The sequence below is a fragment of the Parasteatoda tepidariorum genome, chromosome 6 (assembly GCF_982258835.1).
Source record: "Parasteatoda tepidariorum strain Cologne lab strain chromosome 6, Ptep-v5.0, whole genome shotgun sequence".
NCBI lineage: Eukaryota > Metazoa > Arthropoda > Arachnida > Araneae > Theridiidae > Parasteatoda > Parasteatoda tepidariorum.
Genome location: NC_141760.1, coordinates 48,065,842 through 48,092,828, shown reverse-complemented (window position 1 = coordinate 48,092,828; position 26,987 = coordinate 48,065,842). Strand labels below are relative to the sequence as shown.

Sequence of the window (26,987 nt, the reverse complement as noted above, 5' to 3'; positions counted from 1 at the left end):
TACCAAAAAAAATATTATTGTAATAATATTTATAACAAATTGCAAGCTCCGTAGAATTTAAAAAAATAGCAATTTTATTATATTTTCTTAAAAAATTTGAATCAGATAACTCAAGATGTTGAACACCAAGCCGGATGGTATGAATTCGAATCCCACCTCGTGCTACGAATATTTACTACGTTTTATGCTCTCTATTATTTCCTTTGTGAGTTCTATGAACAAGCTTGAGTCTTTAAAAACGAAATGCTCTGTTAATCATATAAGTCCACAGCAGTCAAGTGATGAAAAGTTTATGTTCTGTTTCGATTACAGCTAACTTATTGGTCCCTGGTCACTTTTGATCAATTTTAACAAGAGACATAGAGACGCGATGGCTCAGGGGATAGAGCGTTCGCCTTCCAATGAGGTGAACTGGGTTCGAATCCCCAGCGATGGCTGGTCGAAAAGAATCCGCATCCGGGACCACAGTGCTGACGTGAAATGTCCTCAGTGGTTGACGGATCATGGGTTAGAGTCCCTTTGTCGTCAGACTAATCGTGAAAGGCTCTCGTGGTCTTCCTCTCCATGTAACGCAAATGCTGGTTAGTTCCATCCAAAAGTCCTCCACGAAGGCAAGATTTCTCCCAATACTTGATCCAGGAGTTTTCTTGTCTTCTGAATTGGGTTCAAAATTACAAGGCTGCGGTGTTGAGCATTAGTAGTCGTAAACCCAAAAAATTGGTTCGGCTGTTTAACGACGGTTACAAAAAAAAATTAAAAAAAACGAAAGACATAATGGATCGGGTAAAAAGAAGTAAAAATCGCTTTATTAAAGAAATTCTGCTTTTTCTATCTTAAACATTTTCCAAAGATTCACAAAAGAATCTCGCTTTTAAGGAAGTTTTTCTTTCGCGATGTTCACTATACGCCCTTGAACTTAAGTAGATTAACACTGTTGCCGGTAAAGAAAAAATGGACGTTGCGGAAGGAACAGAGAGACGTTCAAAAGTTTTCTAACCGTGCGCATGACGTTAGAAAATATGTCACCTTTTGAATGATGTGTATGGCAAAAAACGCGTGGTCATCATAACTGTTGTGTTACGCGTTATAATTTTTTTTAAATTACAAATGATATAAGTGAATTAGTATCAAGTGAGTTTTTGAATTACAAGTGAGTTAAGTACTGCTTTGCATTGACTTTAGATATTTTTTTGTTAATTTAAAGTTATCAAAGTAAGTTAGAAGCGTGTTGTAATACCAATGGAATAAAAAAAAAAAACAGTTCTCTGAGCCTAATAGTACAATGAAATACCAGGGAAATCCCAAAATTAAAGTCTTATGTTTTTTAAAAATACCACGTTCCGTTTATTTTTTATGATATTTACTTCACTTAAAAGTTGAAAGTTTGTCTAATTTCTTACACAATCTTCAGATTTAGCTATGCATTTTTGTTGGCGTGTAACAGTTTTTTATGCCAATGCCATATCAACTCTTCGCTCTGTCCCAATCTCATATTTCATCTCATCAAAAAGAAGTAACATTTTTATGGTGGTTTAACGCTTTTTTTAAATTAAAGAACTTCCCTAGGCGCCAAGTTAAGACAATCGAAGATGTATGTAATGATGTTCTATTGAAACTGTTGCAGAAAGCAATGGTCCGATGAGCAATTTGTGAAAATCTTACGCCCTTGTTCAACATTCTTCTTCTCCAGCAATTTCTCTATTTGTCGGTTACAAAAGTTGTCACAGAATCTGCAAATATACATCAACAGTTTCTGCGAATTTCATCGGAAAATAAGCAGAACTTTAGCCTTTAAAATGATGACAATATTCAAAAAAATAAACGTTTTTTTTTTCTTCAAAAAAATAGGCAACTTTACTTTTGGGATTGACTGGTATATTCTGTATTCACCAAGTAAATAATTCGCAAGTAACATTCAAGAGAAGTTTTGACAGCACAGTGATTCCCAAAGAATAAAAAATATGTAACTGTATACTTGATGGTATTACGTAACACTTGATTCATTTAATATTAACCAAGTAAATAATCTCGATACTCATTCAAACAAAACTGATTTTTAAATGTATTTCTTTCATAACAAAGAGTTAAATATAAAAGAAAATCGCATGTTTATCCAAAAGGAAGTAAATAGTGATGATGTTCAATCACAAAGGATTATGTAAATATGTATCGTATTTAATAAGCAAGTGTAAACTCTTTGCACGAACAATAGCGTGAAGTTCATTTATTGCGTGTTTTAAAACAACGGCATTTTTAACAAATTATTAGAGCTTGTTTAAATAATAAGAGTTGAAAATGTGATTTTTTTTCCAACCATTTTAATAACGTTCAATTATGCACAATCAATAAAATAAAGAAACTTTCCTTTTTAAAATATGTTATCAAAAAAAAAAATAGAAACGTAATTAATATTCTTATTTTGTATTTAACCAAACATAAATCTTTCCCAATTTAAAATTTAGGTTTTTATGAAAACTAATTTAAGAAAGAATAAATTTTTGATTTTATATTTCGATCATCAAATGCTTCAACTGTATCATCTAAGTTTACCCTTTTGAGGTTTCAAAAGTTAATGGTATTTACATTTTCCATTCGAATTTTTTAACATAATTGCGATATAAAAATAATTATAAAACTATGAAATATGGTTAGTATATAAACGTAAATATCACGACCAGTTTGTTGACCAAAGAGGTCAAAGTGATTAGGGCTCTACAATTATGAGACTGCATATTTCGATTAATTAATGCATAATAGTACCCATAAATTTTTCTTGCTTTCGTATATTCATAAAAGTTTAAATTTCTGTTTATTGAAATTTTCGATCACATAAGGATGATCATAATAAAGGTCCTTTTTTTAGTCTTAACATATTGTAAAAATAATAATTGGCATAACCTAACGAACAAATATAATTACTTGAAGAGAATTATAACTTTTATAAACAAAACAGCCTGAAAAAGTTTTTAACGAATCAACAGAAAACTACTATCGTCAAGCTTTCGTCATATCATAAACTGCTCAAAATTTAAAATTTTTCTAAAAAATTCAAACATTTAATTTAAATATTTTTAAATTCTGACATTGGTTTTCCTTAGAATAAGCCACAGAATAGTTCATATTCTAGATACTTTAAAACGGCAGGCATATTAGCAACAATATCCTAAAAATTAACACAACTGAAGGCCACGAGGACAAAAAGTTTTATGTCCTTAAAAACTGATTCGGAAAAAAACAGCTTTTGCTCTCTGAAAGGAAGGATTTTTCCACAGTACAGCCATCTTCACTGTGTAATAACACTCGGGGAGAAACTATTTTCTATGTTATTGATTTGCAGAACTTAGTAAACCTGAAAATGCAACAGATGGCGCTCAACCGTCATTTTTATGCAAAAATGTAGTTTCCCGTTGCATCATAAAATTGGTGCCTTGAACCAAAATAACGTAGAAATTTGCTAAAATAAGGTGTTTAATTGAAACTTATTCCATTCAAGATTAACCATATTCTGATAAGTTTTGGAACTAAAATCACACAAATTTGCAGCAACTTTAATGTGGTACTAAGTTAAACCATATTACCGTGCTTCTTAAATTTGATTACACAATGCTGCAATTTATCTTGTTGTTGTTGTTTCTAATGCAAATTGCCATACGGGCAAACCTGCTTGGTGAAACCGAGCAAAGTTTAAGGCAGATCGTGCGTTTCTTGTTTTTCAGTGGCGTCATCTATGGCCAAGAATTTGACTTCTGCCACACCATACGTCACACCCGTTTATAGGGCAAATCCATTCATACATCCAGCAATTTATCTTAAATATAAATATGATTTGACTTCCGATGGTTGAGTGGTAGCGCTTCGTGCTCTCGTTCCGCAGGTCCTGAGTTCAATCCTCGGGCCGGGCAAGGTTGGCTCAGCCTTTCATCCCTTCAGTGGGTCGATAAATGGTACCAAGCATGCTTAGGAACTAAACACTGGGGGTTCAGCGTTTGGCTGACCACCTAATGGGAACATCTGCATCACAGAGCCCAAGGTCAAGAAAACTGAGATGGGCACAGTAGGCCTTGGTCCTCTATCGATCTTAAAAAGATTCAATTTATATATCTTAAAAAGATTCAATTTGCATGACAAGATTTTTCAACTTGACATCACATGAAAACTGAAGCAAATTTTGTGACTTGATATTAGTATAACTTAAAGCAACTAATGGAAAATGATTATTTCTGGGCTACAATAATGGATACCAAAAACCGCATCAATAATCTATGCTATTACTACTGATATCAATTAGTTACTAAACTTACCCACATAGTACAGCTTGTGAAAATACTCAGGCGAAGAGGCGTTGTCAGATTAAAATCTTCCGAGCTATGATGTGGCTCATGGAATTGCCACAAAATACTGCATTCTAAGAGAAAAAACGAAATAATATTTAAAATATTTATCGGTTTAACAAAATAAATAAACAAGCTGAGATTGTAAAATTAGAAGAAAAATGATATGAAAATAAATATATTAAAATCTAAAGCTAAATAAAAACAATAAAATTAAATTTTAAAAATTTTCACATAAATTTTAAATTTTTTACTTATTTACTTCACAAAAAATTGCATAGGAATATTCAATTAACATGCATTATTTTGAAACGTTTTAAGTAAACAAATTTAAATGTTTTCTTAAGCTATATTTGCGCTTACATTACGCTTATGTTTTTATTTATAATCAGGATATAACTAAGCTAATGCATTCAGTTTGTATTTACAAAATAATGCTTAGACTTTTTAACTTAATTTGAATAAAAACTTGATATTTCAAAAAAAAATATGCGAAAGTTCTTTCATTATGTAATTATTTTTGAAAAAATAAGAACTTAAAATCATCCTTTTTTATAAAAATCTCATTAACTTACAAGCCAAACTCTGACAAAATATTGATTAAACTACGGAGTAATAAAGTTACGGATATTATCTTGACACAAAATCATCTCTTGCCATAATTAAAAGATTCTACTTATCTTAAAACAGCGTTGAGAAAAAAAGTTGTCGCTACAATGAAATTTTAATAATAAAGATGATGTTAATTAACGTAACTTTCTGGCGAGTTTATTCAAAGTTTTAAAAGAATAAATTAAATGACATTTCAAAGCTAGTCATTTAAGAGGCTAAAAATAGTTTTCAAGTTTCTGTCTCTCAAAACATATATGTTCTTTACGGGAAAAAAAAGTAGCTATGAAAGAAAATCTAATTTAAAATTCTCTAAAAAAGTATTAAAAAATATACCACTTATTAAACATAACCTCAAATTTATGTATATGCTCTAAAATTTCGATAAAATCTTTATTTGATATCTTCAGTTCGTTTTGTTAGTTGTTAAATAACTATTCCTTTCGTTTTGTTAATTTTAAATGAATAATCATTTGTCTCAACGGACTTAATAGGCTGAGATAGAACATTTCCTTAGGCTCATGTTCTATTCCAGCCTACACTGTAATAAAGTCCGAATCAAAACACGGTGTAAAGTATCAGCACTTTGGGTGCATCATCCATGAAATTTGTTTAACCGTAAAATCTAAATCTAAAATCTAATCTTTCGCTTCAAAATATTATATAGTAATATTTACAATAATATTTACCGTAATATTCATTTAATTACAGTGATTTGACAGCTGTTATTACTATAAAAATTGCAGTATATCATGTTTTTTGTTCCGTAATATTCTGGTCAAAATGGATTTGATGGTAAAAAGAATCGACATCTTGTATGCCGGTATTTTTTATCGTAATTCGATTCAGAATATTTTACAATGTATGTTAAAAAGCCAAATATGGTACATCTTTTCTTAAGAAATTACTGAATCAATTTTCAAAATATTTTTTTTATTTTACCCCTCTTGTATTAGAGCACATTTTAGCTAGGGAATTTTTTTTTTTTTTTTTTTTTTTAGAAATTTGGCAAAATAAAATTTAAGATGAACTCCAAATGTTTACAAAATCAAATTTTAAAAATAAATAAATTGTTAACAATTCCAGAAAAGAAAAAAAAACTCGCTTTAAAGTGTGCACTATGAAAAGAAGATCAAAACAAAACAAAAATGATGTTTTTTTCTTCTTTTTTTTTTTTTTTTTGAGAAAAAATGCGCTCAAGTTAAATGAGCCACTTTTAACGGATCATTTTTGATGAACCTCCTGATATCAGATGCTACTTTTAATTGGTCCAATATGCAATTATAGAAAATTAATGGACACAAATTTCTTATTTATTAAATTACTAATTAACATTTTGCAATATTTATGTTCGTTTTTATTTCTTCAAATGTACTCTTTAAACTTAATTAATGTTTAAAATGTTTTTTAACCTTTGTCGAATTTTAGTATCATAATAGTTTTTAAAAAAATTAACAAATGCTTAAAGCCATTAAACATTAAAATGTGATAACTAAGTAGCACAAAATACATTATATTGAATGAAATAAAACACAAAATATTTCAAAATATTAATTAATGACTTAATAATTAGTTAATTTATTCATACAATCCTCCATAAGTTAGCAATGAAATCGGGAAAGTAAAATCTTACTCCATGACACCTTTAATAAATAACAATCAGAAATGATTTTAAAAACAAATATTTTCTCGTATGGGCCATTTTAAAATTTAGTCAACATTGTCATATCATTAAAAATGCCAGAGCATTCGCATAAAAAGTTTAAAAACCCTCACATTACAACTGTAATGTGTGGCACAAATAAATAGTCCAGGTTGGAAACTATTATTTATTCAAACTCTTCGTTTCCACAACACAAACAAATACACACACATATTCAACACATGAAATAATATATAAAAAATCTCGAGCGAGAGAACGTTCAAAAGTCCGTGTTCTCATTTCAACTTCTTCGAACCAACTTTTCATCTCCTCGCCAAAACGATCACCACTCGCCAAGATAGGCGCGCTTCTCTCTAACTGTTATAAATTAGTTCTTTCTTTGTTTATTAAAATGGAGAGTTAATAATCTTACGGAATTGAAACCTTACACAACATCACTCCCCCTTATTACAAGTTTGATCATTATATCTTATAATTTACTTTATTTAATAAACCTACGTTCAACAACCAACTGTTACAAATATTCTATTGATTTTAAAACATTCTATATTTTTTATTTATTAATCAAAAAGTGCTCTGAATGAATTATCACGTGCCATGAAAACAAGCACATAAATTACATAGAGTAAAAAATCATCAAGTAGCAGAACAAAAATTTTTAAAAAATATTTATTATTTATTATAAATGGCCTGATTCTTCCAGTTAAAAAAAAAGAGCACAAATTAAATTAATTAAAATTAACTTATAAAAAGGTACTGAAAAGAAAAAAAATCTTATTCGGTAAAACAAGCATTGAAAGCTCATTCAGAAGAAGAAAAAAAACTACACTCGATTAGAAAAGCATAAAAATTAAGAAAAACTCCGTCACTTACGATGAGTGGCCCGATGCATCCAGTAAAAGAGAAAGTCAGTCGTAACCATGCAAGTTAGCCAAGTCCACGGAGAATCCCAAGGAAGAGCATGAAGTCGCCAGTTATTATAGATCCAAGAATACAGTAACAGCTCTGCACCACGAACAGGAATCCTATGATAATAACATAGCATAAATTGCAACCCAAAAAGCATTTTTTTTAATATGCTTAAGCAATAAACTGTTATCTGTTAATACATAAAAAAGAGAGAGAAAAATTTGAAGCAATAGAATAATAATCCTTATTTTTTTCTAAAAATAACGTTTTCAAATGAAACTGTTGCTTATCATTTGCATATAGGCCTTTACAAATTTCCGGACAGTCTATTTGTGATGATACGAGGGTTGCTATTTATATTTCTGGCCTATTAATATAACAAATATGTAGGATCGAAATTGGTTTTATTGTTTTTCAAAATATTCTCCATGATGATCAATACACTTTTGCATGCGTTTGAACCAATTTTCAAACACTTTTCCCAGTCCGATTGAGGTAACTCCAAAACATGCGTTTTAAATGCATCAACCGCTTCTTCGTGGGTCGAAAATCGTTGTCCACGTAATTTATTTTTGATGTGTGGGAATGAGAAGAAGTCATTGGGCGCCAAATCAGGTCTGTACGGCGGATGACCCATCAGTTCGATCTTTCACTCCGTCAGAAATGCCTTTGTTTGAGTCGGTGTGTGATAGCTCGCATTGTCATGGTGAAGAATGATTCACCTGTTCTTCTGCTTTTTTCGAATTTCTCCGATGACTTCTGGCAAACAAATGGTCGTGTACCATTCAGAATTGACCGTCCTGCGTTGCTCTAACGCCACTGTTGCCACATGACCGTTAATGCCGAAGAAACAGGCAATCATTTGTTTCGATGTGCTTCTTCCTCGAACAACTTTTGTTGGTTTTGCCTCGTCTTGGAAGACCCATACAGTTGATTGCTGTTTTGTTTCCGGCTCATATGCATAGATCCATGATTCGTCACCTGTGTAGATGTTATACACAGCCTTTGATGTACCTTGAACGTATTTTTCCAACATATCCTTGCACCAATCGACACGAGCCTTTTTTTGAGCGTTTGTCAGATTATGCGGGATCCAACGCGAACAAATTTTTTTCACGCTCAAATGTTCATGCAATATTTTATTGATGCTAGTCATACTAATGTCCAAAGACGCCTCTATCTCACGGTATGTCACATGACGATCTTGCTTTATCAGTTCACGCACAGCATCGATCTTTTCTGGTACAACAACGGGTTTTGGACGACCTGCACGGGATTCGTCCTGGATCGAACATCGACCACGATTAAATTCGTTATACCAATTTTTTACAGGGCTGTAGGATGGCGCTTTATCGCTGAATAAAGAATTAAGTTCATCGAAGCACTCTTGTCTTGACAATCCACGTCGAAAGTTATGAAAAATAATGGCACCAAAATGTTCACGATTCAATTCCATTTTTTGAAAGAGAAGAACTTTTCAATTTACTGTCATCAACACAAATGAAGCTATAATGGTAAATCGTGCTGAATTTATGTTTAAAAATATCAAACTTTCGATTAAAATCGTCTGCGGTCAACTAGCAACACTTACTGTTGCCAAGGCCAGAAATATAAATAGCAACCCTCGTATTATACGCATCCTATTATAGACATATTGTTACAGATTTCCCAGCTTTTAGATTTCCTTTACTTCCTCAATTTATAATTATTTTGTTAAATCATTCCTAATCTCGTACAAATTTAATTAAATAATCAATTTATTTTTATCCCATTTCTTAAAAGGGGAATATAAATACGTCTATTCCTGTGTTTATTAACAATAAATGTAACGTTAAGTTTTTTATTCAATACGTGCGCATAACTAATTGCAATTCTATGCCACTACAAAACGAACATCAAAATTTACAGGATGGCTTCTAAATACAGTAATACTTCAAAAAATAGGAATTAATTTTAATTGTTTTATATAACAGTTGCTTTCTCTCTCACTGTTCCTGTGGGTGGCACTTTCTATAAGTGCAAACGATTTTTGTTTAAAGCAAAATATTTAGAATCAGTTTTATGAAAAAATCGATAAGGTTGATGGTTAAACAGCTTTTCGATTGAGGATTTTCTGCAGGTAGAATCTTTAAGCAATTAAAGTCTCTTGGGTTTAACAGAACACTTATAAATAGAACTATAAATCGACTATTGGATACTAATAGCTGTGAAGATGGACCCAGGTCTGGTAGTTCACGCTCAGTTCGTACAAAAGAGTGCTTCAAAAGAATTCATAAAAAGATACGTAGAAATCCAGAACGTTCTGCTAATGAAATGTGGCTCCAGAAGAAAACGCAGTGGGAAAACTATGCAAGTTATAATAAATGAAGACTTGGATTTTCACCCTTATCGCAAAAGAAAAGTTAAAGGTTTGACAACTGCACAAAAATTGAAAAGGTTACAAAGATGTAAGAAATTGCTGAACCGGCACGATAGTAAAACTTTTCACAGAATAATCTTTTTCGATGAGAAAATATGTGGGGAGAACAATGTTATAATGCTAAAAGTAATGTTGCATATTTAGTAACCTTCGATGATATACCTGAAAGTGTTCGAACTGTACAACGCTTTCAGAACAAGAAGTCCATAATAGATTGGGTTGCAGTGTCAAATAACAGAAACTTTCCTATGAAATTCATCGATAAAGGGCCAAAAATCTATGCTGATTATTACAAAAAGGAAGTATTGGCTACACATTTATTGCCACAAGTTGTCTGGTTGTACCTCATAAGGGATTGGATATTTCAGTAAGATTCTGCACCATCGCACCGAGCCAAATCAACACAAGCTTGACTCCATGTCAATCGCCCGAAGTTTATCAAGCAAGAAGATTGGCCCTCTTCTTCCCCAGATCTAAATCCTTCAGACTACTGTGTTTGGAGATACTGTGCTAAACAGCACAGAAGTTTGGTCTCTCTCCGAACTATTTTATAACGTGAATGGGACAAATTACCTCTTAAAACGATTCGCGCCACCATCCGACAATGGCGTATGAGATTATCTTTAGTAATCGATAAAGATGGTGGTCGATTCCATTTATAGTGTTCATCATATTTATAAATTTATCTTTTTCGATTTATCTGTACTATAAAATGTTTCCATATTTTTAAAAGTATTTTGTAGCCACCCTGTATTTTTAATCTTACTTTCTTTGGGCTTCCTTATTTTTCTATCCAGAAAAATGTTTCGATTACAGGATTATATAAATTTCTAACGGTCTTTCTGCTAATTAATCTGTAAACCTGATTATTTCAATTTTAATATTAGGAACGTGGGGTTGGCTTTAGATTTGGCACTATTATTTTTCTATAACTAATTCTGACATTAGGACTGGGTAGTTTTAGATAGCCAAACTGTCCGACGCTAACATTTTCAGAATCCACGTATATGAGTACTTTCAGAACGACGATCAGGAGCATGGAAACTGAACTAAACTCCGTGGTGCGACAGCCCATAGAGGGTCAAGGCCTACTGTGCCCATCTCAGTTTTCTTGACCTTTGGGCTCTGGGGTGCAAGAGCAGATGTTCCGGTTGGATAGTCAGCCCAACTCGGAATCTCCATTGTTTAGTTCCCAAGCATGCTTGGTACTCATTTTATCAACCCACTGATTGGATGAAAGGCTGAGTCAAGCTTGCCCGGCCTGAGGATCGAACCAAGGACCTGTGGCGCGACAGCGCAAAGCGCTCAGGAGAATGGAAAGCGATCCATTATAAGCGAGTTACTACATTTGTGATATTATTGTGATTTGTGACATTACTAGTCATATTTTACTTAACGGCTTATTTTAGTAATTGTTAATAATCGAAGATATAAAATAAATTATCTCAAAATAATCTTCATCAGTTACGATAAATCTCATTTTGAAAAACCGTTTAGCTTTCTTGCATTGAAGGATGAAGAAATGCTATTTTTTATTTATTTTTTTCTGAACCTAAATGTAATCTCATTTTTAAGGACAACATGGTACACCTCGACCTAACTTTGCCCGTTATGCGTAGTAAGATTGCCTGATTCATATATTCCTCCATAATATGTTCAGTTTTGCTGAGGATTAAAGCTATTGTTGTATAAGTCTTCATTCTTAAACGTAAACAAGTGATATTTTTTCTGACTAATTTTATTTAAATATTTATTTTGATTAAAATTTTAACAGTACTCTACAGAGTGTAGAGAATAAAAAATTTAAGAAAAAGAAATGCTTACTTGAAAATTTCGATAAGAATGCCTTGAGATATATTTGTGACTGAATCATTCAATCTCATTAATTTCTTTCCTCTTACAAAATGCAATACTTGTTCTAAAATTATGACAAAGATAAATGCTGGCGTTACCTGCAATTTATAAGAATATATTAATAGTCGCATGGAATCAAATAAATTGCTATTTTCTATTGTTCAGTAAACAGAATGTTAATAATATTCATAATTGGAAGATAAAAAATCTCAACTTAAAACTGTTTTTAATAGACAGAAATCTTTGCTTGCCTTAAAAACTCAAATATTTCGACAATACCAACTAAGTTTATCGTTGAATATTAATCTAATTTGCTTTAATAAATCATTTTGATCTACTTTTTACACTACTTATAAATTTCAGCAATTCTTCTTAAAGTCGCTATGTAGGATTTTTCTAAAAACGAGGATTGTAGACCTGTTTAGAGTATTTAAATTAGAGTATTTTGATTTGAAATAATTTTATTTATATCAAGAACTATTTTCATGCAATAAATGGTGGGCAAGACTGATCATACATGAAATTTAATGGTAACTGGATTCAACCAACTATCTTTCAATCTTTAAAAATACTAACTCATTAACACCTGTTTATATAACAACAATTTATATGCCAAAGAAAACTTCTATTTAAAAAGTAGTTAATTTTTTAATAACTAAACATTTCCTTCTGCGAGCTACTACTTAATTTTTGAAAAGAATGAAAAAACATTTGCTTGATATGAAACAGTTCTGTTTCAGATGAGAATTCTCGTGATTCACGTGACAAATATGTCACATTAGATCAATAAGGGGTATTGCATATTACTAAAAATTGCTCTAATAAAATGGGGGTTTTTTTCAAAAAAAGATTTTTTTTTGTATCATATAGAATAATGCAGAGCCTTTGAACTGCACTAGGATGGTTCTGGAAAAGATTATATAATTATCAATTTTTTCACAATATAGTAAAAATAAAAACTATTATGTACCATCTTAAAGGATATTGTGTGTACTTATTTCATATACTTTACTAAAAAATTTAGCTTATATACCGAATAAAGAAAGCTATAAAGATACTTTGAAGATCTGCAATGTGACAGTCTTGTCACTTGGGAGAAATTGAGAGCCCTCATAATTGCTTCCATAAATCGCAAATAACTTAGTTGAAACCAGCACACGATTCACGGAATTATGCATTAAGTAGTATTTCACTTTTGTCATTTTAGTTTTAATAGAAAGATTTCTTAATCAAATTTTCATCATTCTAAGTTCACTAAGAGATTAAAGTACATATACAAACACTAACTGCCTATACACGGGCTAAGAGCAAGAACTAATTACAGACCTTCTACTTAAAAAATAGTAATGAGTTGAAGAATCAATCACAAAAAAGCAGATAAAAAGTCGTCGTTTTTCCAACAACAATAACTTTAAGCAAATCATCAACTTTTCATCTGATTTTTTTAAAAATTGTATAATAAATTTTTGCAACACATTTGAAGATAAACTTTGATTAAAATTAACATAATATTTGTAAAATTAACTGGCACTATATCAACTCGATTCTTATAAGTGTACCCAATATTTTATTTCTTACTTTTTGGTGTCGAACCATTTTTTTTAAAAAAATTTTGAATTAGTTTATTTTAAAAATCATGTTTTCCGTTTTTTTAGAAGAATTAAATGCTGTCTAATCCGATATTTTCTAATTCTTATAATTTTTACAAGCTTTCGTTATTATTATTCCCTGATTTATTATTGTGTGTACCAGAGTTTTGGTGAATGATAATTTTAAATTGAAAATATATGTCAAAATATTTGTGTCTATCTCAATTTTTTACGAAAAAATAAACCGTTACACATAATTAGTATAAAATTATTGAGTTAGTTTGTTTTACAGTTAATGAAATTAATTCACTTATTTATTTGCAAATACTCGATTAATGTATAAAAGAAATATTTTTAAAAATAACCTTTTCATGTGAATGCAATATTCAAAATTAGTGAGATTTTGAAAATCTAAAATTTTGAACTTCTTAAAGAGAATTGTTTTTTCCCATGTTTTCATTTTGTCTGTATACAAAAATATCATTACAATAGATCAAAAATTGCAATATATCAAAAATTAAGAAAGCTAGATTTTCAAATCCACCCTTTTCAAGCAATATGACAAAAAAAAATAATTCTTGTTAGCGTATGTTGCTTTCTTCGATCCATCCCTAAAAAATAATTGCGAAGAATTCTTTCTGTGTATGTGTACAATAGTAAGTATAAAACCAATAACCAAAAATCGTTTGAAAAGGATTGAAAACGTTAAAAAAATTGTCGATATTGAGTGGCATTTGTCATTTTCATGTAAATTCAACATCTATAACGTAGTCTCAGAATTAAACCATCGCTAAAAACCAATGCGAACCTCTAAAATCTGTGGTTGAAAGCAAAAAAAGAAGGTTTATATGATAATTTTAAAAATAAGGGATAAAGCCATTGTATTCACATGTTTCATTATTGATAATAAATTGACGTTAACGTTTACGTACAGAAACGCCACAATACGTGATTGGAACCTTATCTCATGTTTCAGTTTCACTAACATTTAACTGTCAAGCATATAAAATTATAATATAAAATTTGCAACTTAACAAGCATAAAAATATTGCTTAGGCAGCTCATCTATATAGATCAAATAAAATGTATCTAAATTTTTTCTTCCCAAACACAATGATCACTGAAAAGTTGCTTTGAAAGCAAAAAGGTTGAGAAAGGAAGTTCATCATCGTTTTCTCAAAAATCAATGATAACTTTGCTCAGTGGAATTTGTATTTTGTTTCCTTCCAAACCTTTTATAATCAATTATCATTTAATGTGAAAACAATACTCCATTATGTTACAAAAATATTATCCCACTGTATTGATGAAAGCAGAGTACTGAGTTTTTAACTCTTTTTTTAATTTACTTCAAATTGTTTTTTAACGTTCCAGAATTTTTTACATTACAAGAATATATGAAAACTCCAAATAATCTATTCATACACTGTAAAGTTTGAACCCAAAAAGTAACTTTTAATGCGAGTCTTAGCCTATTATAGCCCTAAACAAAGTCATATATATTCTCAATTTCTTAAGATCTTAAAAGCAAAAATATTTTTAGCAAATTGGGTAATTAGAATAAAAATTATTCTAAAGCTCTATTCTTTATAACTACAATCATAAAATAAAATTTGAGAAACTATGAAACTTTTACCTCTTTGTAGTAATCGGGTACTTTGTCAACAGTTTCAAAGGCGTGATCATTCGGATTCATAAAATACCATAAATAGCCCAATTTCTTGATAAAATCTCTCACAAAATTCGATGCTTCAGACAAAATTTCTTTGGAATCAACGACATACAACATCAGACCTATTTTCTTAGCCAAATCTCCCAAAATATCCATATCAAAAGCGATTTACTTGTGCTAAGCCCAAAGTAAAATTTAACTGATAAAACAACTAACGGGGAAAGTGAAGACTTTTTATTTTCAAATATTTTACATCGCCTAGTCCGTCTTATTGCCAACCATAATAACCCATAATTCCATTTTCACAACGGAACAGCCTATTGTGAAAGTTCTAAAAGCTTAGGTAAACACTTATGTTTGCTCAAAATGTAAATAGTGTTTCTTTACGGGCTAAACGGCATTTGAAGGAGCAAGGTGTATTTTTTAATCTTTGTTTTCTTCCTTTTGAACCATCAAGTCGCGTAAAAACCTTTTGTTTCTTATTTTTAATGAGTGTAACCTTGAAATTGCAAAGAGAAAATGTCTATATGTCAGTGGTGAATAAGTCCGTTTTTATAACCTTGTTTTTGTTCAAACATCGAATTTTCTGGCAATAATGAATACGTACTTCAGAAATGCGCTAAACATAATTTATTTTAAAAAATAAAATAATTCATGTTCAATGTAATTAGTCTGAAACAGTTTTTTTGCTAATTCAAGACAAACCAATGTTTAAAAAGTGAAATCGTAGTAAACATTGACCAAGGATAAAATAAAAAATTATAATGAAACCAAATTTTAAAAAAAAAACATTCCAAATGTAAGCCCATTAACATTGAAAACTAATGCTTTTTAAATCAAGGATATATGGCAAAAGTCCTTAATTCATAAAACATCAGCATCACAAATTTTGAAAATAAGCTTTATTTATTTCCTCTACTAATTGTTAGATCACCATTCCATTGGTTCTTGAAATAATAAAAAGTGACAACAAATCTGAAAAAAAAAATATCATTTTATACATTTTTCACCAAGCAACGTAGGATTACATAGATGTAATATATATAATCTATATATATATATATAATCTAAAAAAGAGAGAAAATAACTCCAGGTTTGCGCAAATCCGTAACTTTATAATTTTAATCTTGATTCAGAAGATAGTGAACTTATAAATTAGGAATCGAAAAACTTTTCTTCGTAAAGGAGCTTTTTGAATAAAACTCACACGCATTTACGGTACAACGAAAAGTTGAACATCAAAATTTTCCCACGATAAGAGGCCAAGGTATATTATGATCCGTATTTTATAATTTGGGAAGTCATTGCAATATTGCCGGAATTCGGTCACCTGTCGCTCACGTCTGATACAAACGCTATGTGATTTTATATTATTGTTTTTAATAAATATGTCCCCCTTAAATAATATCCCCATTTCATATTTTATATTTCTCAATTTTTAAGCAACATTTTAAAATCGGTAAATATTTTACGAAAAAAAAACTAAATTAATGTGTTTTAATTTTAAAAGGTTGAGAGCAAAGAGTGATTAACAATTTCAATGTTCCATTAAGCCTATTTCCTTATTCTTACTAAACGTCTGCATTTCTTTAATCGTAAAAATTCATTTTAATTTTGCGCAACTTGCAAATTGATACATATGTATACAAAATTGTTGCTTGTTAAGTCTCGATCTATTTCATTTTTTTCCAAAATAAAAATTTAACAGTGAAAAAGAACGAAAACGATTTTAATTTTTTTTTCCAATGCCCCACCTGGATAATGACCTGGGTCATACAGACACATGATGGGCAGATTTGTTAGCCACTCTTTCAGGGGCACCATATTAGGTGGGCCAACGTTGCTCACACAGTAAGGACAGATAGTAGATACAGAGAAGGAAATAACATCAATGCCTTGCCCGGGATTCGAACCTAGAACCTTTCTGATGCAAGGGGAGTTCCCTAACCCCTACACAAGCTGGTCAGAGGCATTTTTAAAATAAAAAATTTTAAAAGAACACCTTTTATAAAAATATTTTGTGCATAAAAAATTTTTTTTAAAAAAAGAAGCAGAAAAAAGAAAAAAAGAGAAACGATGTCTATAACCCGCCATTTATAAAAGTTTCCTCGTGTTAAAAAAATTGAAAAGGATTCTGATTTAAAAGAATTTTTCCTAATGTGATATTTTCGACCTACAAATAATTTTAAAACTAGATTTATTTATAATTTTAAAGCTAGAATTACTTATAATTTTAAAGCTAGAATTACTTATAATTTTAAAGCTAGAATTACTAATAATTTTAACACTAGAATTACTAGTTGCGCCAAATTTAAAACCTAACTATAATCTATTGCTTATAAAAAAAAATAATAAATAAAATATCGAACTTTTCAGAACAACAGATAAATTTAAATCTTTCTATCAGCTGATTGTAACACGATTCATTTATACCTAAGAGAAAAATAATTAAAAAGTTAGTTTATTCAAAGTAATTACTTTATTACTCCCGAATATTAGGTTGGAAAATTGTTGCATTATTAACATTTACTTAATATATTTTTGAAAATGATAAATAAGTGAGATTTATATATATATATATATATATATATATATATATATATATATATATATATATATATATATATATATATATATATATATATATATATATATATATATATATATATATATATATATATATATATATATATATATATATATATATATATATATATATATATAAATAGGATACCAAGGTCACCAAGGATACGAAGATCACTCCTAAGCAAAGAAGATTTTTTATTCCAGTGTGCCATTTTGTCAGTAATATTATCAGAAAAATTATTTGCGTATCACATGTTCTTAGCTTTCACGAAAGGTAAAATTTGCCATACATCGTTCCCACAAAAGAAAATGTTTTCGGTTTTCGAAATAAAAGGAAAAACCTTTATTACATAATACACGCAAATATATAACGTTAAAATGTGTTCAGGACTTACCAATTGTAACCTAAGGAACAAAGTTCAAGTTCGAAGAACTCTTAAAGGAAGAAAAAAAACAATACATAACTGCAAACAGTAATAACAAGAAACAAAGAGACAATCTAGACGCATTTAATAAATGCATTGAAATTTAGAAGATTAGCAAGAATTAATAAAAGGATTATTATTAAGAACAAGATATTAATTTAAGAACAGGGAAAATAGTTTAAATATTTAAATCAAATCGTAACCATTACTTTAAGTTATAAGAAAATGTGTTTTACTTTGTCTTTATTAACATTCGACGTTCTTAAAGAAAACGTATCCAAACATTTCCTAGAATTAAAATAAAATAAATAATCAAACGATTTAAAAGAATTTCATAAATTCAATTTAAAATAATAAAAGAAAACGATAAAATCGTCGTTTCACTAGTTGGGCAAAAAGCGTAGCAATTACTTCAAGCACTGAAACAAATTTGCTGCTTTTTCGTAAAAGATTAGTTAGGGCTCCGGCATTGAATTGGAAACTCTTAGATTTCTATTCAGAAGTTGTGCATCTTTATATAGTATCTTGATTTACCAAACATCTTGAGAGCTTACAGAAATTAAAAATCACTACGCCATATTTTATTTATAAAGGCTACGTAAGCAATACCCAACTAAACAGCCTGCATAGATTGTAATTAAGCGAAACAAATTTCTTACTGTTATTGCTTATTTGTTAAGAAATTGTATGTATTTCAAAAGAATAAGTATGAATATTATAAAATTATGAATAAAATCAGAAGAAAAGTCATTTATTAATATTATGACAAGCAGACGAGTATTTTTAAAGCAAATGTCATGATGAATTTGTCCCAATTTTCTTGATGATTTTAAATAAGTGTTCATTCGGCAAATAAAAAAGTTTAAGAATCAAAATCAATGTAAAAAATTAACCAACTAAGTAAAATGCGATTTCGATATTCCATCGCAATTTCACTTTTTAACCTATTTTGAGCTATTTTGTCGTCCTTAAAACTCCATATCTCAAAATCTAAAATTAACGAATGATCTAAAATGCAATGCATCGTTCGTTTCATTTTCCTTTATTCGCGATCGCAACGCTCGAATACGCCCTCTAGCGGGAGCCTGTAAATATCAGACATTAATTTGTCACGTTTTTAATTAGTTCCATAAAAATCATTGGCCATGACGGACGCCATTTTCTTAGCAGCAAATAAAAATAAAAATTTCCCTAAGGAAAAGCTGAAGAACTTGAAAAAAGTAACCAGAACATGCCAAACAATGAAGCACAAGACGCCAAGCATTTGAAGAACAATTTCTCCATAATATTTACCTTTCTATTACCAAGAACATAATTTACAATTTCATGATCACTTGCTGTTACAGATGTGTATATTACGGTAAAATAATTTATTTTGTCTTCAATTCATTACAAATTAAAATGAAGTCAACATTGCTTTCGTCATTCCAATAAATAAATGTGAATTCAGAACGTCAAGAACTGCAATAGTTACAGAATACTCTTTTTTGTTATAGAACAGTATATATTTCTGTATCTATATAATTCGGAAAACAACAATAAAGAATCAACCAAATTACTTGAAATAGTGTCATTTGTGCTGATGATTAATAAATTTTTTATCGTTTTCTTGGTAAGTATTTTTTAGTTTTGAAAGAATAGATAATTTCATCTAGAATTCAGCTGTTCTGTTTTTAAGCTACATATTCAAATTCATATCGAAATCTTACAATTATAAAATTTTGATGTGTGATACGTTATCTAAAAGTAATAAATGGATAATCTATGTACATATTATTTGAAAATAAAACTTTCAAACGAAGAACATTTCATTTGGAACTCTGCGGATTTATAAAGAAGGTAAGTGTTATGATTTTTATAATAAAAAATTAGCTTGTAAAATTTTTTTTTCTTATTTGATGATAGTTCTCTACAGAATGGTTTTTTACATCTGATTAAGAACTATAAGAATAATAAGAAAAGAAACAATATGAAAGTTTTTATTTCAATGTAAAGAATTCTTAAAATCGTTTTTTACCCTAAGAATTCTTTATTTTCAGTTTTATAGTTTATAATTTTTTGATAAAAATTGTTGTCAAAATACTTTTTTTGAAAACATAAATGGTATAACATTACAGGGTAACAAAAAATTATAGGGATCACTTTTGTGGTTATCTACCAAAGTTTTGAAACATTTTTACATATATAGCATACTGATCTAAAGCTCTACTATGTGACTTTCAATTGCAATACTATTTCATAAAATCACAAAAATGCTTTTGAAGAAATTTGAAAAAAAGCTAATTGGTGTGATGTACAAGCATTTTTAGAACTTCGATGGAGCCACAAGATTATAGAAACCCATTTTAAAAAGAAAGGTATTGCGATTTCACTCAGCCATATCAGTCGCATCAAGAATTCAAAACTTGGATCGATGCAAAATAATGCAAAACCAAAAAGAAGTGAACGGTCAAGCAAATTGAAGAAATCAGATTTGCAGAAGCTTGATAAGATGACATCAAAACCGGATCCTCCAACACAGACAAGCATGGCTAAAGCTCTTAACGGGAGTCAGCAAGTTGTAAGCTATCAACTAAAACAAAAGTTGAAGAAAAAATGCCATAAAAAACCTAAATGTCATCATTTAAGTGAGAGATCGGTGCAAATTAGGAGGCAACGCTTATGGCCTCTCTACAAGCTTCTCTGTAAGGACAGATGGAGAAAGTTCATTACAACTGATGAAGCTTGGATCTATCTATCTGATACTAATGCTAAATCTAAAGTTCAATATCTTAGCCGTGGACAGAACAGGCGAGACTTGACACCATCAACCACGGTGCCTCATGTCAAAGGCGTAATGGTTTGGATGGGCATATCCGCCCATGGTCTGACCAAACCTTGGTTTGTGAAACCTGGGGCCCAAAATAAATTTTGAGTATTTCATACAGAAGATATTAAAGCCCTTTTTTAAGGATGATTACTGCAGATTGTACTCTAATAGTGATGCTGTGTTCCATCAGGACTCTGCCCCATCGTATGCATCTAAGGTCACCCAGAAATTCCTAACAGATCAGCAAGTGAAATTCCTGAGACCAGAACAATGGATTCCAAACAGTCCTGATGCTTCACCATGCGACTATTTCCTATGGGGACATCTGAAAAACAAACTGAATAAGAAAAGATTTTCTACATTGAGAGGCCTTCAAAGAGCTATTAGAGAAGAGGTGAAGAAAATCCCCCAGGAAATCATTTTGCGGGCTTTAAAATCATGGCCGAAGCGTTGTAGACAAATCTATTATGCCGGAGGTCGACATATTGAGAAACATCGCTGAATTTATGTAATAAATTTTGGAAATAAAAACATTCAAAAATGATCCCTATAATTTTTTGTTACCCTGTATGTGTTTATGTATACTTCCTGCATATTCTAATGTTTCAAGTAATATGATTCAGAAAAGTATGAATAAAAATTCGGTACTAATGTACTAACGCCACAGCAGCTACAGATTTGGCGCTTTTTAAGTGCGCCGATCTACACCTAAAATTTATGTGACAAATCATAAAATGAAACACTTTATTTAAAATCAAAGTAGTTTATCGGATTTCGGTGGACAATGGGCAAAATATTTTGCTCCTGAAAAAATAAAATTGCATCTTTTCTATTTTTGGCAAATCCCAAAGACGCATTTTCGTAGCATAAAAAATGGTAAAAAAAGTCGAAAAACAAATCATTTTGGAATTCTTCTGACTTATAAAGCAGGTAAGTGTTAATTTTTATAAAATAAAAAATTTTACTTTTAAGTAGTTTTTTTCTTATTTGATGATAGTTTCTACAGAATGGCTTTCTGCATCCGATTATGAATCAAAATAGAAAAAACATGAAGTTGTTTATTTTCATGTAAGGAATTTTTAGAATTGTTTTTTTCTTTTTGCTTTGTATCGTAAGCATTCTTTATTTTACGTTTTTTAGTTTCTAAATAATGATTTTTATTGAAACTTGAAATTTTTGATAAAAATTGTTGTCAAATAACTTTTTTTACTAATTAAGTTTCATAAAATAAGGGCTTATGTATATTTTTTGTTCACTTTAATTTTTGAAGTAATATGATTCTTAAAACTATGGAAAGTAAAGTTTAAATAGGGCTTTCATGTTATATCATTAAATTTGTAAAACTATTTCTCGGGAATTAGGTTTTAACTCTTATAAGAATATACATATTTTTTTCTGTTTATGTGCATTTTCCGATGTGTTTTGGATGTTCCTTCTCTAAGAAAAGAGATACCATTTTGTTTTCGTTTGCATAAGAAAGGATATTAAACATTTTCTTTTTAATTTAATTAGCCAAGATAAAGAAGGAACGTTGCAATGCTACACGCTACATTAAAGACGTCTCTAGAGTAAATGAATGACTGTTCATATAGAATTCGCAGGTATTAGTCTCATACAACAACGCCCCCTACAGTTCGTTGCGATCGCGAATTGTGGCCATAGAGAAATATATCGTTTAAAAAAGCGTACGATGGCGTCAGGGTATTATAGTTCATGCATGGTCCTCAAGTATTATAGTTCAGGATTGTAACTTAAAATTGGGTATACTATACCCTACGTCACAAATCGTGTTATTCCTACTAAATTTAACTAGTAAACAGCATTTTCTGCGAACCTGATTTCTAGCAACAAGTAAAAGCATCAAACGAAGTGTCTTGTTTAATAAGTCGCTACTCGCCAGGTTGGAATTCTATTAGTCTAGTTCCTTTGGAAATAATTAATATTGTTGTTTACCGAAGTTTATGAATTTAGTAAACATATTTAAAACTCAGTTTATTAATTAAACTAAAAGGTAAATGTTATTCCTAGTAAGTGGAAGTAGTTGTGCTTTTTTCATATTATACCCATTGGCTTCTTTTTTTTTTTTTTTTTTTTTTTTCGATATAGTGATCACATTGTCTTGCGGGGAAAAAAAGTATAAGAACAGAAAAAGGGAATTTTAAACTTCCGTGCTTTATTTGACTGTGATTCCAAGAATTGAATATGACCAGGGGCACGGGGATGGGAGGTAGCTATGACCTCCCCAAAGATTTTCCGAATTATTATAAAAGCAAAATATTAAGAACTTTGCATTGATAGAAATTGCGTGTTTTGTTAAATTGGTCGAAAACTTACCAAATTCTTGCGATGCTACAAGCAAAAAAAGGTAAGATTAATTCAAACTGAGAATTATGAATAGTAGTAATTTTAAGAAAATTATTTTTCTTTCATTTGTTATATGCTGCAATTTATTTTATTCATTGACTGGAAAAATTAAGCATAAAGCACAGAGAAATAAATTATGGTAAAATTTCCATACTGACCGGTAAAAAAAAAATCTGGTTCCTAAACCAAATAAACGGTAATTAAACAACACATTTGGCAATTCTGTCATTGATACGGTAACGGTTTACCAAAAATTCTGATATTCAAAATTATAGTTCGTATAACCACACATTTAGTACAAAACTGAAAGTAAATTTAACAGAATAAATGGTTTTTATGCCACGTAATAAAGTATCATGGATAAAATTACCACATAAACCAAATTTAATTACGTGTTGTAAAACCAAATTTTATTGTTCAGTTTCCTAAAATCATAACCAAACATCAAAATAATGAACTTTTTGGTGCAAATTACTCAGCATCTATACAAGTGGTGCCAAAATATCATACATTGGCTATAGGCTACAATAAGTTTTTAAAACTGACGAGTTAATGTTTTTCGAAAGCGATAGGAGATGGAAGAAAATATAAATAACAAAATTGTGCTGCATCATCAAACTAATTATAAAAGACACATTGTGGACATTAATGTCAAGGAAATAATGCTTCAAATGTACATTTGTTTCTTTTTAGCAGGCTAATACGATACACCTTTATTTATATAGTTTAATTAACTAATCACAATATGCAGTCTAGCCATCACCAGAAGACTGCTGACCTTCGGAAAGTTCATATTGTCGCACATCTTTGAGTCGAAATAGAGAGATTTTGCAGGGCGGTCGCGTTTAACGGTAACAATAGCCTTGTTTTAGACCCCTTTAGCGATACTACAATTTGTAGGGAAATTTTTGTGCATGAGCTTTGTGAAATTTAAATAGCGTTATAGTTACGTTATTTAAAGTGTAACGCTTTACATCGTCAAAGCGCCGTTAAAAGAATCGTGAAAACACGGCAAAAATAGTCATTAACGTAACTACGCCTAGTCATAACTGCAGGACTAGTAACAATATTTGAAGGTCTTCTTATGGTGGAAGGACTAAACATTAATTTTCTGTGTTCAACATGTTCTTAAAAGAGCGCTATGCCGAAGAAGAATCTTGTATAGAAAATTCTCTTTCAATGAGTAATTTAAAGTTGAATGTATAGAAAAAGTGAGTTCGGATAAACCCAAAGTAAGAGCCATGGTGACTCAAGGGATAGAGCGTTTGCCTTCCAATGAGGGGAACCGGTTTCGGATCAGAGCGATAACTGATGGATTCGAATTCCACACCCAGCTTGCACTGATCACTGAGCTGATGTAAAATATCCTCAGTGGTAGACGGATAATGGGTTAAAGACTCCTTGCAGTCAGGCTAACCGTGATAGGTTTTCCTCACCAAAAAATACATTAAAATGTACTCCACAAAGAAAAATTTATCCAAATACTCCCAACTCAGTTCCCTTGTCTTCTGGATTGGGTTCAAAATTTCAAGGCTAAGAAGTTGAACATTAAAAGTCGTAAACCCAAAATTGGATCGGTTGTTCAACGACAATTTTAAAAAATTTTTAAAAAAAAGGAAGAAAAAAAACAGAGTAAACTATGAAGTTTCAAATAATGAAAGAATTTTTTTAATATCAAAATTCGAAAAAATTATGGCAGGAATACTTGTTTTTAGTACTGCGAAAGTTATCCCGCTCCTGCTATGCATCTGTATGCACTTTGATATTTTGAAAACATTTTCTCTACACTTGAAACTTCATAAAACTAGGTTTAACTGAATTCACTTTTCTCTAATTTTTAAATATACCAATGGAGATAAAACAAAATTCGTCATGCAAAGTTTCTCGCGCGGTATAGTATCCTCCAAAACTTTATACCTCGGTAAGGTAATAAGTTATTTTTTAACAGTATTTTCTAATATAATTTTTTTGCGTCACACTATATGGAATTTTAACTGACAAACTCGCTTCTTTTATAGAATTTATCTCCCTTTTTAGCCTTAATATCCGCAAGTAAGTCTATTCTGACTATATCGATAATGTTCCTCCATATCACGAACCACTTTTGAAGATAGAAACGCCAACTCTGTAGTTTTCACCTGGTAACGCTGTAAATGGTTTAATCTGTTAGTACATCGTAACTTAACTAAACCTGAATATCACTTATATAGCAATAACTGCAGACGTGCAATACTAACAATGCTATACAACATTTTTCTATACTTCGTACCATTTTTGAGATCGCTAACTCAGCAGTTTTCCTCCAGGTAGAGCGATGAACGATTTAATCTGTTCATACATAGCCACTTTATTGTATCTAGAAGTTATTTTAATGACTACCGCAGCAGATGTTCGAAAATTAAAAGTATAGATATGGACTTCAGCGGGGAACCTGCATAAGCTTAATGAAAATCTTTACCATTCATAAATATATACTTGAATCTACACGAGCGCATGTACGTAAACCTTTCATGACTATTAATGGATAAGAGCATAAGAGCATTTTGTGCGTTAATATTAAAAAGAACAATTTTTATAGAAAATTTTAAATGTTCCCAGAATTAAGTCTCTTTTCCGCTTTATTCTAGAAGTTACTTAACAATACTTAAGTCAGAAATCAGTAACAATAAGGCAATAATATAGTTTATTAACAAATGAAACCTTATTTATGAATCTATTAAATTAAGTTCTTTAAATAATGAGAATGGAAAACAAATGCTTTGTTCGAATTGTTTTGGTTAAAGATTGTTTGTCTTTTAAATATATTATTGGAGAAAATGAAATGTGCAACAACAAAAAAAACATACAAAGAGCAGGAACTAATTATTAAAGTATGCTTTTAAAAGAGATCAACATTTATAAAGGGAAAAAGTATTACCAAGACGTGAAAATAGATATTTACAATTATATAATTGTTCAATTATATAGAAATCCTTATTTGAAGGAAAGAATTATCTTATCAAAGAAAGAGTGAAAATAAAAACTCTATAACATGTTTATATTTAAAATAAGCTTAATGAATTTTACATGTTAACCATTTCACAAAGATGGGGCACCCCGTGTCCCATTTATAACTGCAAATTTGAAAAATTATTGATCTGAAGTGAGCCGTGTTCGGAAGATTTTACTATTAAAGCAGAAAAAGACACCAGTGTTTCACGCAGTATTTCATAACCATAAATTATTAAATGCTGAATGCAATATTTTCCACTAATTTTGACCTAAATTAATACAAAATAATGAAAACAAAAGTATGAAAAAATATATTTTATAAAAACTTTGCTTCAAAGGGTTAAAGCCAATTTGACTCACGAACAGCTTTCAAGTGCTATTTCAGTATTTAATCTAGCTAATCTAGCATTTTCATCTAGCTAATTTAGTATTTAATCTAGCTAATTCAAAAGACAGTGCTTAGAAAGACTTTTTGCCAGCTTTTTCTTCCTGGTGGTTGTTTCTGCGTTTAAACTAATTTTATTGCTCATAATTGAATTACATAATTAGATTTCAATATCTTAATTTAATTTTATTAAGAGTAAAACTATTTTAAGAACAAAAATATAGATTTCAATCTGTTTCAAAATGATTAAAATAATATAGTAAGAGATTTATTAAGGATTTGAAAAAAAAAATCATGCTACTTGTTTATGGATAATAACAAATTGGTATACTTCCAAGTTTAAAAAACTATTTTGCAAAAGAGAAATAGAAGCAACCATTT

At 30.1% G+C, this 26,987-nt stretch overlaps 1 protein-coding gene across 1 annotated transcript in view; it reads right to left on the bottom strand.

Annotated features, from left to right (window-relative positions):
- LOC107445122 (alkylglycerol monooxygenase) overlaps window positions 1-15,385 on the bottom strand; it is a 39,181-nt gene extending 23,796 nt beyond the window's left edge. The window contains exons 1-4 of the mRNA XM_087165817.1: window positions 15,011-15,385; window positions 11,756-11,883; window positions 7,477-7,628; window positions 4,302-4,405 (exon numbers count right to left, since the gene is read on the bottom strand). Of these exons, the coding sequence (XP_087021943.1) occupies window positions 4,302-4,405; window positions 7,477-7,628; window positions 11,756-11,883; window positions 15,011-15,202 (576 nt within the window). The 5' untranslated portion in view covers window positions 15,203-15,385. The remainder of the gene's footprint in view (window positions 1-4,301; window positions 4,406-7,476; window positions 7,629-11,755; window positions 11,884-15,010) is intronic.
- Window positions 15,386-26,987: the final 11,602 nt, after the last annotated feature.